Genomic DNA, 14,237 nt, shown 5'->3' on the forward strand with positions numbered 1-14,237 from the left:
GAGGAGTCGCCATGATTCTCCCGCTCCAGACAGACGCAGGTTAAGATCCTCCCTGGTAAGCCAGCTGGTGGGCTACACAGAATATTAGAAATGGGTTAGAACAATATGTAAGAGCTAGCCAATAAGAAGCTGGAACTAGCCGGGCCAGGCAGTGTTTGAAAGAATACAGTTTCCGTGTAATTATTTCGGGCATAAGCTAGCCATGTGGGCCCCACCGCTCTTAATTCAACAAAAGAGCATCCCTAACAGGATGCATCTCAACCCAGCTGACATTTATTAATACATAAGAAGCAATTGAGCCTATGTACTTTGAGCAAGAGTGAAGTAAGACATCTTACTTCACTGCCTTTTCATTGGCAAAGTCTGCCCTCCCTCATGTGCATGAGTGTGTGTGTGTGTGTGTATGTGTGTGTGTGTGTGTGTGTGTGTGTGAGAGAGAGAGAGAGAGAGAGAGAGAGAGAGAGAGAGAGAGAGAGACCTATGTATCCACATGCCCACATAGGTACATTTGGAAACTAGAGGTCGACCAGATGTCTTCCTCAAGAGCTCTTTTTTTCCATTTTATTTTTTGAGATAAGTTCTTGGCTGAATCTGAAGCTCACCGCTTGGCTCTACTGGCTGGTCAGCAAGCCCCTGAGATCCACCTGTCTCTACTGATTCCCCCACCTACAGATGTGTATTCCTACGCTCATCTTTTTACATGGATGCTGAGGATGTGAGCTCAGGTCTTCATGTGTGGACAGCAAGCATGTTATGGAATGAGCTGTCGCCCCAGTCCCTGACCTTCACTCTTGATGCTCTGGTGATGTGAACAAATCAGACTGGCGTCTTCATACTTCGGGTCATGAATGATGTAATCAAAAGGCATCTTCTTGAAGAGTTCCAGGTCTGGCCATGGGTCAGTGAGCTGGAGGTAATGCCAATCCGATTCCTCCGGGAGGCCTATGGGATTGATAAAAAAAAAAAAAAAAAAAGGATGCATGAGAAACCAGATGTGAGGATGTGCTCTTCAACTGTGCCCAAGGATGGTGCGTGGAGCTGAATCATCGTTCATCTATGGCTTCCTGGGGATCCCTACTGTATCTAGAAAGCCGCTGACATAGTCGTACTTCAGGATGGCTCAAACAGAACAAGGTCATGCACTGAGATCTGTCCCCACCCAAGTGAACAGCCTTCTCTCCGTGTCCTGTAGACACACGTCTACTCTCTGCCCTTGTGTACTGGCTTCCAACCCTCCAGAGTTCTGAGTCCTGAGCTCACGCTGCCTTCCAGCATCACCTAATTCATGCACAGCCCCAGCTCCTTGTCCTTGTGGTGCCTGTGTAGGTTTCTTCCTTATTCTATCATCTAAGTCACCCCAGCCATAGTAACTCAGCTACTGTCACTTCACACTAAAGAGTACTGCAGAGGTCGGTGACACTCACAGCATAAGTCACATCTTATACTTGCCAGCAGCCTCTTACACTAAGCTAAGTATAGCCTTCTGTTGCTCATCGAGTTTCACTGCCTGAACAGCCAGTCAAAAAGTCTAGTGGGCCCAACTCCAATTGCATGATATATTGACATCATGTATGATGGTCAATGTGTAATACAGAGAAAGTTATAGATGCTTATTTAAGTCTATATCCTATGCCCAGGCAGTGGACATGTATCTAAGGAGGAAGGAGAACAGAGCTTAGAGCTTTAATAGGAATTTTATACCCTGTGATACAGAAGGTATCCCTGCTTTGCAAGAAAAAAAAAACCTGAACCAATAGAATAGTTAGAATTTGGCCCTTCCGATTTGACAAAGTGCATTCAAATCCTGTCTTTATCACTTATCTATCCAAGAAAGCAAGATGACAGAGACTCAAGATCCTGCTACGAGAAAACCACAGAAACCACATGGCCACGGAACAGCAGAGGGCTGGATGGGAGTCCTGGGTTCAAAGCTTCTCTTGATCAAGTTCAACCTCAGAAAGTGCTTTTAGGAGTTGCTCTGATGGCAGAGTGGGTAGCTGGTGACCTCTGCATGGCAGTCAATTCCCCTTACACAAGGGCACAGATTCACTCACCAGGCCAAGACCATGAACTGCTGGGCAGGAGGTGAGGAGGAAACAGAGTAGGCTTTACAGTTAGCACAGGGCATGTGCAGAGAGACGCATGCCTTACTCCAAACAAATCTACCCAGTAAACAGCAAACCCAGACACCTCCTTCTCCCAGCTGAATATAATTCTTCTCCACCCCCCAGATGCTGTCCTACGTATTTGGTTGCCTGAGTTGTGGGGGACCTTCCCTGATGAAGAACTCCACATTCTCCAGGCCACAGGCCAATGCTGCTCAGTTCCTGCTTTGGTGCTGTCCAGCTGGGCTTCCCACGTGAGAGGCTGATACCCCAGCTCACAGGGCTGTACTGATGATCAAATGGGGATGGTATCTATCACAGTGCTTGACGCACAGAAAGAACTCAACAGGCATGAATTGCTTTAGCGTTAGCAACTTTATTCCTATGAAGTTCTTGACTGTATCATTGAGGAAAACAGACAAGAAAGAAAAGGCCCTTGGGACAAGTCAAACCGTGAACCTGAGAGCCCATCCTGAAAGGGAGAGATAGAGTCACCAGGCCACCGACAAAGGTTGGAGAGTACTTGCCAGAGCCTAGGGCTCAAGAAACACAACTCACTGGTATTGATCTCTTCTTCATCATAAACATCCACTTCTGTCAGTCGAATCAGCATCCTGGACAAGATACTGAGGAACTGCAGGTAGGCACCCGTCTTCCCTATCTGTGAAGACACTGGAATCAGAGCCCAGGGACAGGAAGGGTGCGCGCGCTCACACAAGCATATACATGAACATACACACACACAAACAAACATACCCACACTCACACAAGCAAGCACAAACATACACATACATGAATGAATACATACACACACATGCAAACATACATACACTCACATGCATGAGCACATACATACATGAATATACATGTATACATGAGCATATACACACAAATTTAAAATAAAATAACTAAAAAAGGACCAATGATCAATGGACACATTGCAATGTGTTTATTTTATTAATAATCCAGTACCATGCTTCTCATCTATTAAATGAGTAAAAGCGCTACAGCTGTAAGATCCAGCTCTGTGTGGATGCAGACATGTGGGGACTTTTAGAAAACCTGTTCCTTTCTCTACTTTTTATGTGTGTTAATGTGTGCATTTGTGTGTGTGTGTGTGTGTGTGTGTGTGTGTGTGTATGCATGTAAAGATGCAGAGGTCAACTTGGGCGCCATTCTTCATCCCCCACCCACCTTGTTTTTTGATGTAGAGTCTCTTCATTGGCCTAGAACTTGCTAATTGAGCGATGCTGGCCCAAGCACCCTCCTGTCTCCATCTCCCCAGTACTGTGATTACAAGTAGGAAACCCCATGCTTGGATTTTTATGTGGGTGCCGGGGCACTGAGCTCAGGTCCTTATGCTTGTATGACGATGCCAAGAGATCCATCACCCCAACTCCATTTTTCTGATTTTTTTTAATTAGAAAAAGTAATGTATAGTCATTTAGACAATGAGGGAGAAAATACAGATTGAGAATATAGTAGACTGACACTGATCCTGCCTCCCCCCTAAAGACAGTGAGTTAGGAGCTAGCCTTCCCAAGACACCTCAAGACATACTCAAACATACAATGATTTCTTTGCTAATTAATACGACATTATGTGGGGGGCATGTTGATTACAAGTTAGGATTCTTAAAGAAATCTCATTGGTGAAACAAAGAGACCTCTTAAAACGTTTGTGGCTGAATTCTAGGATATGTTTATCCCCATATGTGTGTAGTCAGCTAAACAGTTAGCCAGGGGACTTTCATTCTGGGTCATTTCTCATCATTATAAACAATACTACCATGAGTGATCTTACATGCATTTTGTGCATTTTCGTTTCTCAGGATGGATCCCTAGAGATGAGCTTGCTAGTGGGACGACAGAACATGATACATGATCATGAGACATACAGAGCAGTCAGTGTGCTCTCCTGGGAGCAAGGCAATTCTCTAAGCACCTACACCTCTATACAGGCAAGATCAAATCAGGAGACATTTGAACAAAATGTGGTTCCAGGCACTTGGACCCCAGGGTCTCCTCTCAGTCTTTGACCAGTTTTAAAGATCTTGCCACCCTCCTCCTCCCATGTCCACCACAGGCGACAAGCAACACCCAGACCCTTGGGGTTCTGTGTGTGAGTGTGTCTGTGTATGTGTGCAAGTGTGCAAGAAGACAAGAGGTCAATATTGAGGTCTTCCTCAATTGCCCCCCTGATGTGGGACTTCCCTCTGTATGCTGTGATTACCATTAGTGAATAAAGAAACTGCTTTGGACCTATAGCAGGGCAGAACTTAGGTAAGCAGGGAAGACAGAACTGAATGCTGGGAGAAAGAAGGACAGAGTCAGAAACACCACATAGCCCTGCCAGAGACAGACGCTGGAACTTTAACCAGTAAGCCATAGCCACGTGGCGATACACAGATTAATAGAAATGGGTTAAATAAATATGTAAGAGTTAGACAATAAGAAGCTAGAGCTAACAGGCCAAGCAGTGATTTAATTAATACAGTTTCTGTGTGATCATTTAGGGTCTAAGCCAGGCAGGCAGCCGGGAACCAACAAGCGCCCCCTCCTCCAGCACCCCCCATCTTATTTTCTTTAACACAGTCTCTTACTGAGCCGGGAGCTCACTAATGCAGCTCTCCTAGCTGGCCAGTGAGCCCCAAGGATCCTCCTGTTTGTGTCTCCCCGGCACGGGGATAAGTGTGTAGGCCACACCCAGCTTTTCAGTGGGTGCGGAAGGCATGAACATCGTGTTTACACAGTGAGCACCTCACCAACTGAGCCATCTCCCAGTTCTGTTCCCTGTGGATTTGTCAGGAAAAGTGGTCTACGCTGGATATATGGTGAGCTGAGAATGAGCGGGATCCAGGAAACAAAGCCCCCTGAGCCCCATTAACTGTCCACCAAAACTCTCCAGTGCAAACTGTCACTTCGTTTCCCATTGAAGAAATATTCAAAGACTGTCCACGAGGGTGAAGGTAGGACTCTGCCTGAAATTACAAGACATTTCTATCCCGACGCCATCCCTACACCCCACACACATAGAGGAGAAAACTAGGGACCTAGTAAGGGATGGAAGATAAAACTACCCTTCCCATCCACCTGCCTACTCCGGGTCATCAGAAAGAGTCTTCACTGTGGTGGCTAATTTTAGTTGTCAACTTGACACTACGTTGGGAAGAGTCTTTTGCTGTTGTTGTTGGAGACAAAGTCTCACTAGGTGGTAGCCCTGACTGTCCTGAAACTCACTACTTAGACCAGTCTGACCTTGAACTCATGGATCAGATCGAGCCACTGCCTCTGCCTCCAAGTGCTGGGATTAAAAGTGTGCGCCATCACACTTGGTTGGGAAGAGAGTCTTAATGAAGGTTGTCTAGATCAGGTTGGCGTGTGCCTGCACCTGTGAGGGATTATCCTAAGTATTTCTTTTTTAAAAGTGTTTTGAAAACATAGTTTCCCTGGTGTAACAGTCCTAGCTGTCCTAGAACTAGCTCTTGTAGACCAGGCTGGCCTCGAACTTACAGGGATTCACCTGCCTCTGCCACCCAAGTACTGGGATTAAAGGCGTGCGCCACCACCGCCCAGCCCGAAGTATGTTATTTGATATGGGAAGACACAGCCTGAAGAGGGCGTCATGATTCCCTGAGTCTGGGTCCTGAATTGCTGAAGAGTGGCGACATCGAGCCGAGCAGTAGGCACGCGTGCGCACATGTCTATGCTCATGACTGTGGGTGGCATGGGATTCGCTGCCTTGAAGCTCTTGCCATCTTGACTTCCCTGCTATGATGAACTACAACCTGGAATGCTGAGCAAAACCAAACCCTCTGTCAGGGTATCCTATAGCGCCGACAGAAAGGAAGCGAGGTCATCCATAGAAGGATCACAAAGTGAACAAGCAGACATTTGGGTAACAAAACCAAAGGCTACTCTGGAAGCCTGGCCTGTCCAGGGGCAGCAGGCATGGCACTCACCTGAGGTGGCCCACTGAGCAGCAGCCTGCGGGGGTGGAAGCTGTCCACACGGCCTTCGGCTCGGTTGCCATAATCCATGTGGCTAGGCCTGGGTACTGTCCACTGCCGGTAGTAGAGGGACTGTTCAGTTGACGTCATCATCTTGCTGAGCAGGGGCCGGAAGGAGCTGGTCCACATGACAGAAGGGGAAGGCAGGAGGGAGGCAGACTTGGGCAGGCCGCTGCTGTCTGTGGACACGAGCATGTCGTACACAAGCTTGGGCAGGAAGACGATGGGTGGCTGCCGGCAGGCCTTGGCCATGGAGCACTGAGAGGCCTGGAGGACTAGTACATTGGCAGTGGGCATGGCGGACGATGAGCCCGAGGAGGAGGACAGCTGGGAGGATGGGGCGGCCGGCACCTGTAGGCTCCTCTGGCCAGTCCTGAGGCTGGAATCGGGTTGTGGGGCCAGCCCAGGGCTGTGCCTGCTGACAACCATAGGTCCCTGACTCACTCGGAGCCGTGGTATCTCCCCAGGGGTCCTGCCCTCTTCTGCAGGGCCACAGGGTGGAGGTGACCTGGCAGGCTCTCCCTGTGGAGGTCCTGAGAGCTGAGCCAGGGACTCACCATAGAGCACTGAGCCTGCAAGAAAGGGGAATATGGTAGGAGGTGCCCTGGGAACAACCAGGCACAGATCACAGCTGCTCCTGTGCCTGCCCCAGGAATGCTGGGACAGTTTAAGGCAAAGTTGGTGGGCCAATCTCTCCTCCACAAACCAGACCTTCCTCCAGTCACAGAGTGCCAGGCTGACGCTAGAAGGGCATGTGTGTCTGTGAGGTAGACCACACCCACAGGGCCTGCTCTCACTCCTGGGCTGTAAACCCAATTTCCTGATGGGCCCTGAGCTCTCCACACACGTTACCACAAGCTCAGCGAAGCTCCACAGAATCCCACACAAGCTTGTATTCCCTTGAGCTTCTCAACCTGGACTATTCCCTTCCCAGGAACACGATTTCCACCGAGGTTGTCTGGAACCTTTGGTGAACAACTGTCCTAAATCTATCCTACGTGTGAGACAGGTGAAGAACGTCCAACTCCCAGATTATAATGAATGCCCAGTTTGATGACATTCTAAGACAGGTAATGCTATTTTCTGGCCGTGGGGTCTTGGCGGAGCCCAGAGACCAAGGCCCCCTTGGGGTTGGTGCCCACAGGAGCCTTTGTTCACAGTCTCTCCTCCTGGGTACAGGCATCATGGGCTCTTGTTATTGCTTCTCCCATGAGCCCTCCTAGGTTCACTTCTCTGGACAAGACTCCTGCTCTCCTCAGGCAGAGGTCCATGAAGGGTCATCAAAAGTGGCACCACCACGTGGCCAGGGCACTAAGACCTACACTGCAACCAGGGGCAGACTAGTCCTCTCCTCCCAGCAGCAACAGCTGGACCCGAAAGTCCTATCCTGGCTTCAAGGTCTCAGATGTCAAGTTCAGTTCTAGGCTATTCTTGTGAGTCTGTTCTCCACATCCTGACCGGAAGTCAGGAACAGCAGGCCCTGGGTCCTGACCAGAAGCCCGGGATCAGCATGGCCCTGGATGTCCTTCCCAGTTTCTGACCTGGGAGGCAGCCCCGTGTGTGTTGTCCCAAGTGGGGACTCACCAGATGCTTTGGAAGAGAGGGAGGAAGATGCTGAGTCATGGGAGTGGGAGCGCTCCCTCTTCACGGGGCTCCTCTTCTCTGAGGTAGAGCCTGCATCAAAACACCCTGCAGACACAGAGGAATCACCATCCCTGACCTCGCAGCCGGCATTCAGAAGTCGTGACGACATCACGCCTCTTTGCCTGTTTCTTCTCTCGTTCCTTCATCCACCTGCTGCCATTTAAGTCCTGTACCTTACACACACACACACACACACACACATGCACGCACGCATGCACACGCACACACACATGCACACATGCATGCATAGACCTCCTTAGCTAGAATAAGCTCACAAAGGAGTTAGGAGACTAGAATGGGGTGGGTCAGGACAGGCCAGTGAGTCTAGCCACACCATAGACAAACAACATTTAATGCCATGGTCAAAGTCATGCTAAAATTAGCTGCCACACAGAAGATCCTGGTGAGCAGGCCTTGCCACCTCATAGGACAAGCTGCAGTCAGGCTACGGCACTCTTGCCTTGTGTTACCCAGTCAGCAGACAGAGAAATAAGAGGAATTTACACTTCTCTCTTTACCCTCTACCCCCCAATGCACGGGCATATTTATATTATTAGTTTCTACTTTCCTGTTGCACTAAGGACCACAGCCAGACACTGCTCTTATTTGCATGTCATCTTAAAAATATGGCATCAGACTCTTGGAGTCTACAAATGGTGCTGGCCTGCCCTCATAAACTTCACTGGTGTTCAGTTTAATGCCGGGTGAGCGGATTTCCAACACAGGGGGCGGGGGAGTGAATCTACCTGCACTGAAAACAAAACCATAAACTTGAACCCTAAGACATCACCATTTCCTTCCTACTCGTTAAGAATTCTAGATCTTAGAAGAACCTACAGGAATTCCCGTCTCCCCACACCAGAATGACAGAGAAGGAAAGGAAGGCAGAATCTGAGTGGTTGACGTTTAAAGGATGGCCCAGGAGGGTGAGAGGAAAGAACACAGAGGTGCAGCCCGCCCCCTCACCTTCCACCCCTGCCTCCTCGTCTTCATCCGTACTGCTTAACTTCTCCCCATCACTCTCCAACACCTCGATCTTGGCCCCCTTTTCCAAGGGGGCATCGTTGCTCACAAAGTAGGCAGCCAGGCCCAGTTCCTGCTCCAGGGCTGTCCTCACCAGGCAAGAGGAATTGATTAGACGTAGGTCACAGTATCTCAGAGACCTGGGGAGAACAGAAGGTTTTCATCTGTCGCATGCCTTCCGCCAGGAGGCTCTACTGCTAGCGGACAGAGCCATGGTGCCACACCTGCCTTCCTCGTTAGACCATAGCCCACGGGGCTCCGATGCATGGATAACCCCACTGTGAGCGCAGAGCACCAAAGTCAGGTTTGTGCTACGTCTCTGAGGGCACCTACCAGGGATCTACTCCCATGGGGCATGTAATCAGGATACTACAAATTTTCAGAATGGGCAAAAGTGAGAGCTGAACCTCAGCATCGCTGCTTCCCAGGGCTGGAAACTGAAAAGGTGTGCAGCTTCTTAGAGGATCTGGGTTTGTTTTTTTTCCCATTTAAAAGATGAGGCTGAGCCAGGCAGTGATGGCGCATGCCTTTAATCCCAGTGCTCGGGAAACAGAGACAGGTGGATCTCTATGTGTTCGAGGACAGCCTGGTCTACAGAGTGAGTTCCAAGACAACCAGGGCTACACAGAGGAAACTGGCTCAGAAAAAAAAATAATAAGGCTGAATATTCATAAGTACCTACAGGTACTGTTGTAGACTGAATTGCTAACTAGATATTCAGTTGAGCGATCCACACTTAATGTGCCCTGTGTTGTGATGGAAGCTAGGAACATGACAGCAATGGACTCAGTCACTTCTGTGTAGTCACGCCTTGTAGGAGGACAAGTGACTTTCCATCCCAAGTGCTTGTGTGTAGCTAAAGATCCCAGGGAGTAACTCAATGGACATGTGTCTGTGGTGACTGCCGAAACACAGGTAGGGAAATGTGGTGGTTTAATATGGCCCCCAGAGGCTCATGCACTTAAAAGGTTTCTTTCCTGATGTGGGAGTGATTTCTAATTAATAAAGAAACTGCCTAGGCCCCTTGATAGGCCCACCCTTAGGTGGGTGGAGAAAACAGAAGAGAATTCTGGGAGAAAGAAGCTTAGTGAGGGAGTTGCCATGATTCTCCCGCTCCAGACAGACACAGGTTAAGATCCTCCCTGGTAAGCCAGCTCGTGGGCTACACAGAATATTAGAAATGGGTTAGAACAATATGTAAGAGCTAGCCAATAAGAAGCTGGAACTAGCCGGGCCAGGCAGTGTTTAATAGAATACAGTTTCCGTGTAATTATTTCGGGGCATAACCTAGCCATGCGGGCAGCCGGGTGCCAGGGACGCAGCCCCGCCGCTCCTTATTGCAACACTTTCCCAGTGGTGGACTCTTTAGGAAAGATCAGGAGGTGTGGCTCACTGGAGGAGATGTGTCACTGGGGATGGGGCCAGGCTCAGGCTCACTCACTCTCTGCCTCCAACTTACAGATCAGATAAAGCGCTCAGCTACTGCTCAGCGCCATGCCTGCCTGCCTGTCGCCACACTTCCCACATGGCCATCAAGGGTTAGCTCTCTGACTTCCCACCATGGCCATCAAGGGTTAGCTCTCTGAAAATGTAAGCATGCCCCAAATTAAATGCTTTCTTCTATATGTTGCTTTGGTCATAGTGTCTCTTGGCAGCAATTAAACAGTAACTGAGAAAGGTGGCATCTACTCTTTGTACTTAACAACCTACTCCCTCTGAATGGCATCATGAGCCCCTCCTACACCAGACCCCACAATGGTCCAGGTACCAGTGACACTAACACCAGCTCTGGTCATCATCCTACGTGGCATGGTCTTCTCTAACAGAGACACCTCCCCAGCCAAGTTCATTTCCCCTCAGTCTGAACTGCAGATTTCCCAAACCTCTACCCCCACACAATGGTGTCCTCTGAGAAACGGCTAATACTGCTCACACCTCAGATACCTCACCCTGGAAAACCAGCCCAAATATAGCATCCATGCCGACTAGGACACCTGGGGCGGGGGTATCCTCCTCCCCTCCCCATCCCTCAGGACCTCAGGGGCTCTGATTCCCAACTTACCGTGGCAGCGACTCCCCATGAGGGTCCATCCCACTGAAAATGAGGATACAGGGCAAGCCCTCTAACTCCAAGTAGGTCTGGGGCCTCCATTCCGCATCCTCAATCTTCTGCCACATCTGCAGATGGGAGAGGGAAGGCAAGCAGCAGAAGTGAGGCCTGACTCTCAGGGTTGCTACTTCCTGGGGCTGTTACCGAGCTTCAGCGAAGCTCAGGTTTTTTCTGTCTGAAAGACGAGAGGACCCAACGGCACCACTGTGGATTAAACGCACTAATTGGTGCTGGTGAGATGGCTCAGTTGTAAAAGCGCTTGCCACCGAGTCTTATGACCTGAGTTCAATCCCCAGAACCCACTCAGTAGAAGGGAAGAACCAACTCTCAAAAGTTATCTTCTGGCCTCTGCATGCATTCTGAGACATGTGTACATGCACATACACAATAAACAGTGTAAAAAACATACTAACTAGACTGCAATGTGCAATCCATACTTAACACCGGCCACTTCTTAACCATCCTGGCTCTAGAACACCCTGAGGTCTGTCCACTAGTTGGCGGTCCTCACAACCCATCTTGTAATACAAGGGAAGGATTCTATTCTGCATATAAGCATGTCATGAGTCACTGTGCCCTCGGCTGTTCTGTTCCTGTCTATCTCCCACAGCACGAGGCGGGTGTGTGAGGAATCCCTGTAGCTGATACTCTTGAAGACAGCGGGTGGCTCCAGCTCTCCCTGACATCTCTCCCTGGATTCTTCAGTGATACTATGTCCTTCCTCTAGGCTTCCCACTTATTCTTTCAATCAATTTTCTCTGCCCCTTTTACATTTTCTGTCACCTGTATATCTTAATAAGAGCCTACAAGGGTACTCAGCTTTGAGGGACCTAGATCTATCCCTTCTTTACCACTGGGACAGGAATAGAGGCCCCCAAGAATGGAATACGATGCCTCTCCTAAAAGGGAAAGTAGTTGAGCTGAATTATCAGAGAATAAGCATCAGCTAAAGTAAAGGAAGAGAAAGGTGCCTCGGAAAGAGAAAGAAAGCACATGCTTCCTATCAGAGGACTGGTACTGCAGGCTGTGCTGGGAGACACAGGGACGTAGGAAAGCAGCAGAGGAGGTAGAGAAGTGGGGAGGGCAGGTGCCAAGGGCCTGTTGCCGCGCCCCCTCTTGCCATCCTTTGGTGAATAGCCCTCTGCCCCCGAGCACAACACCTACCTTGAGCTGCTTCACAAAGTGCTTGCCCACAGTGATGCTGGAGCTGGGGTGGCCCAGGATGATCTCAAAGTGTTCCTCCAGAGCCAACCGTGCCCGCACATGGGCCAGCCGCTCATAGGCCACAGCTGCCAGGGGAGAACAGGGAACGCGCAGCAGGACCATGAGCCCGTGGCCACAGGGGCACTGCTTCGGGGAGTTGAGGAGGTTCTGGGTGATCTCCAGAGTCTCCACTGAAGTATGGTTCTTCATCTGCGGGAGGCCGCTCACAGCCATCATGGCGGCCGCGTAGTGCTGTACAAGAACAAAGGTCCTGATCACCGCGCTGTGCAGGCGGGGGAACCTACAAGGAACACAAAGAGACCATGCCCATGACCCCAGGAATGGCCATGCTTGCCACCCAAGACACAGGTAACTCCCAAGTTACAGACTCGATGGAAACTTGTAAGGGTTAGCTGCTGGGGACTTCTGAAACCAGTACACAAATGCCTCGGTTTTGCCCAGTTGGGAGGGACTTCTCTGCCACAGGGCCTCTCCTTAAACCTAGAACTCCCCGATAGGCCAGATTGGTTAGGCAGCAGATCTCCGTGACGATTTTCTTGTACTTCTCCACACTAGTAGAAGTACAAGTGCGCACTGCTCTCCCAGGCGTTTTACGTGGGTGCTGGGGATCCAAACTCAGGCCCTTACATGTGCACCACAAACACTTTCCTTGCTGAAGTTCACACATGGATAAATAGTCACCAGCCTCGCAATCCACATGGAAACCCCGCGAATTGTGGCGTGTTGTCAAGACCTTTCGCGGGCTTTGCTTTACTTGTGGGCGATGAGGTATGGAGCATGAGATGAACCACCATTCTTCAGCTGTCCAAAAAGCTTAAAGGAAAGACCCGGAAGTCTTTAACTGCTTCTCAGTGACTTAACTGTATCCCAGAATAAAAGTCCAGGTCAACAGGAACGAAACAGACATCGCAGGTGAAGTTTACAGTGTTCTCAAGAAGCCGTGTGACAGAAGTGCCACTAACCCAAGGGGCTTCAAATGCAGAAGATGGAGGGACTGAGACACCCAGGGAGGGAGGGAAGTGAATACCCTTCCTGGAGCTCCCTGGAACATTCAAAGACTCCCACTTTCCACTTACACTTGATGCAACCAAGTGTGTCTAGTAACTTTGAGGAGAAACATACCTTTTTCCTAAGGCAGTGACCATGGCCTCAAAGGAGCTGTCATATCGGAGCAAGGGGAGGCTGTGCCCTGACAGGGTGGAGTCAATAAACTCAGAGAGCCCAAAGTATTTCTTATTTTCATGATACAGGTCCACACCCTAAAACACAAGAGCATCGGTCACTCAGATGTCACATTCACAGGGCAGGTTAGGGGTCACAGGCCAGGCCTCTGGACTGTGTTACTGGCATTTTGAACAGTGTTGATCCTGTGGTTCTGTGGGTGGTACTTTCCAGTCCTCATTCTGGGCCTAGAGCAAAGAACAAAGATGGCGGGTTCCCAGTAGTAAAGCTTCCCATTCATTTGGCCCCAAGACCTTCACGGTTGGGGGCGATGAAGGTTATCGAATGAACCTTAGAGCCACATAAAATGATTTCCAAATTAGTGCAGAAACTCCTTCAGCCTGAGCTGAGCAAAGCCAGGAGAGGTTGTCCAAATGTAAAGGTGTGAGCTCTGCTCTCAAACGGTGAAGTGGCTAAACACCAGGGCTAAGGGGAGCCTGTCCCGGGGTCACCCCCCCAAGAGTGGTCCTATGCAACTGGCTCACCCCCATCTTCTCATTTTTCCATATGTAAATCAGAACATCCTCTGGTCCTTTTGCATAAATTCATGGCTATAGAGCACTCAAGAGTAGGGCCCATGGTAAATACCACAGATATATTGATTCTGATGTCACGGGATGGAAGCCAGACACCCATATTCTTAGGAGCTCCTGGGATGGCTGAAGCATTCTGAAGACGTACAGAATGCTAGGGTGCTTATTCCTACCCAGCTGGAACCCAGCCGTGCAGAATTCTCAAATCACCAGATCTGTGGGGGTTCTACTTTCATAAATGAGGACAGGTGGTGGCTGAAACAAATCTCCCGGGGGAGGGGGTGAGTTCGGTCTGAAGATGCTTTGAATGTGGCTGCACACCAAGCCATCCATGAGGAGCCCAAACCTCTACCCATCCCAGGGCTCCA

At 49.7% G+C, this 14,237-nt stretch overlaps 1 protein-coding gene across 21 annotated transcripts in view; it reads right to left on the reverse strand.

The window, feature by feature from the left end:
- Positions 1-14,237, reverse strand: part of Greb1 (growth regulating estrogen receptor binding 1) — a 133,342-nt gene that overhangs the window by 20,929 nt on the left and 98,176 nt on the right. For 20 of the 21 annotated variants that reach the window (XM_050141861.1, XM_050141874.1, XM_050141873.1 and 17 more), the window contains 8 exons: positions 13,238-13,374; positions 12,056-12,395; positions 10,844-10,959; positions 8,725-8,921; positions 7,699-7,803; positions 6,067-6,686; positions 2,664-2,766; positions 784-942 (listed from right to left, as the gene is read on the reverse strand). In XM_050141861.1, coding sequence (XP_049997818.1) covers positions 784-942; positions 2,664-2,766; positions 6,067-6,686; positions 7,699-7,803; positions 8,725-8,921; positions 10,844-10,959; positions 12,056-12,395; positions 13,238-13,374 — 1,777 coding nt within the window. Of the gene's footprint in view, positions 1-783; positions 943-2,663; positions 2,767-6,066; positions 6,687-7,698; positions 7,804-8,724; positions 8,922-10,843; positions 10,960-12,055; positions 12,396-13,237; positions 13,375-14,237 lie in introns of those variants that run through there. The other variant, XM_050141877.1, reaches the window with a different exon arrangement.

Source organism: Alexandromys fortis, unplaced genomic scaffold (genome assembly GCF_014885135.2).
Source record: "Alexandromys fortis isolate MF-2015 unplaced genomic scaffold, M_Fortis_MF-2015_v1.1 scaffold_30, whole genome shotgun sequence".
In the NCBI taxonomy this organism is placed as follows: domain Eukaryota; kingdom Metazoa; phylum Chordata; class Mammalia; order Rodentia; family Cricetidae; genus Alexandromys; species Alexandromys fortis.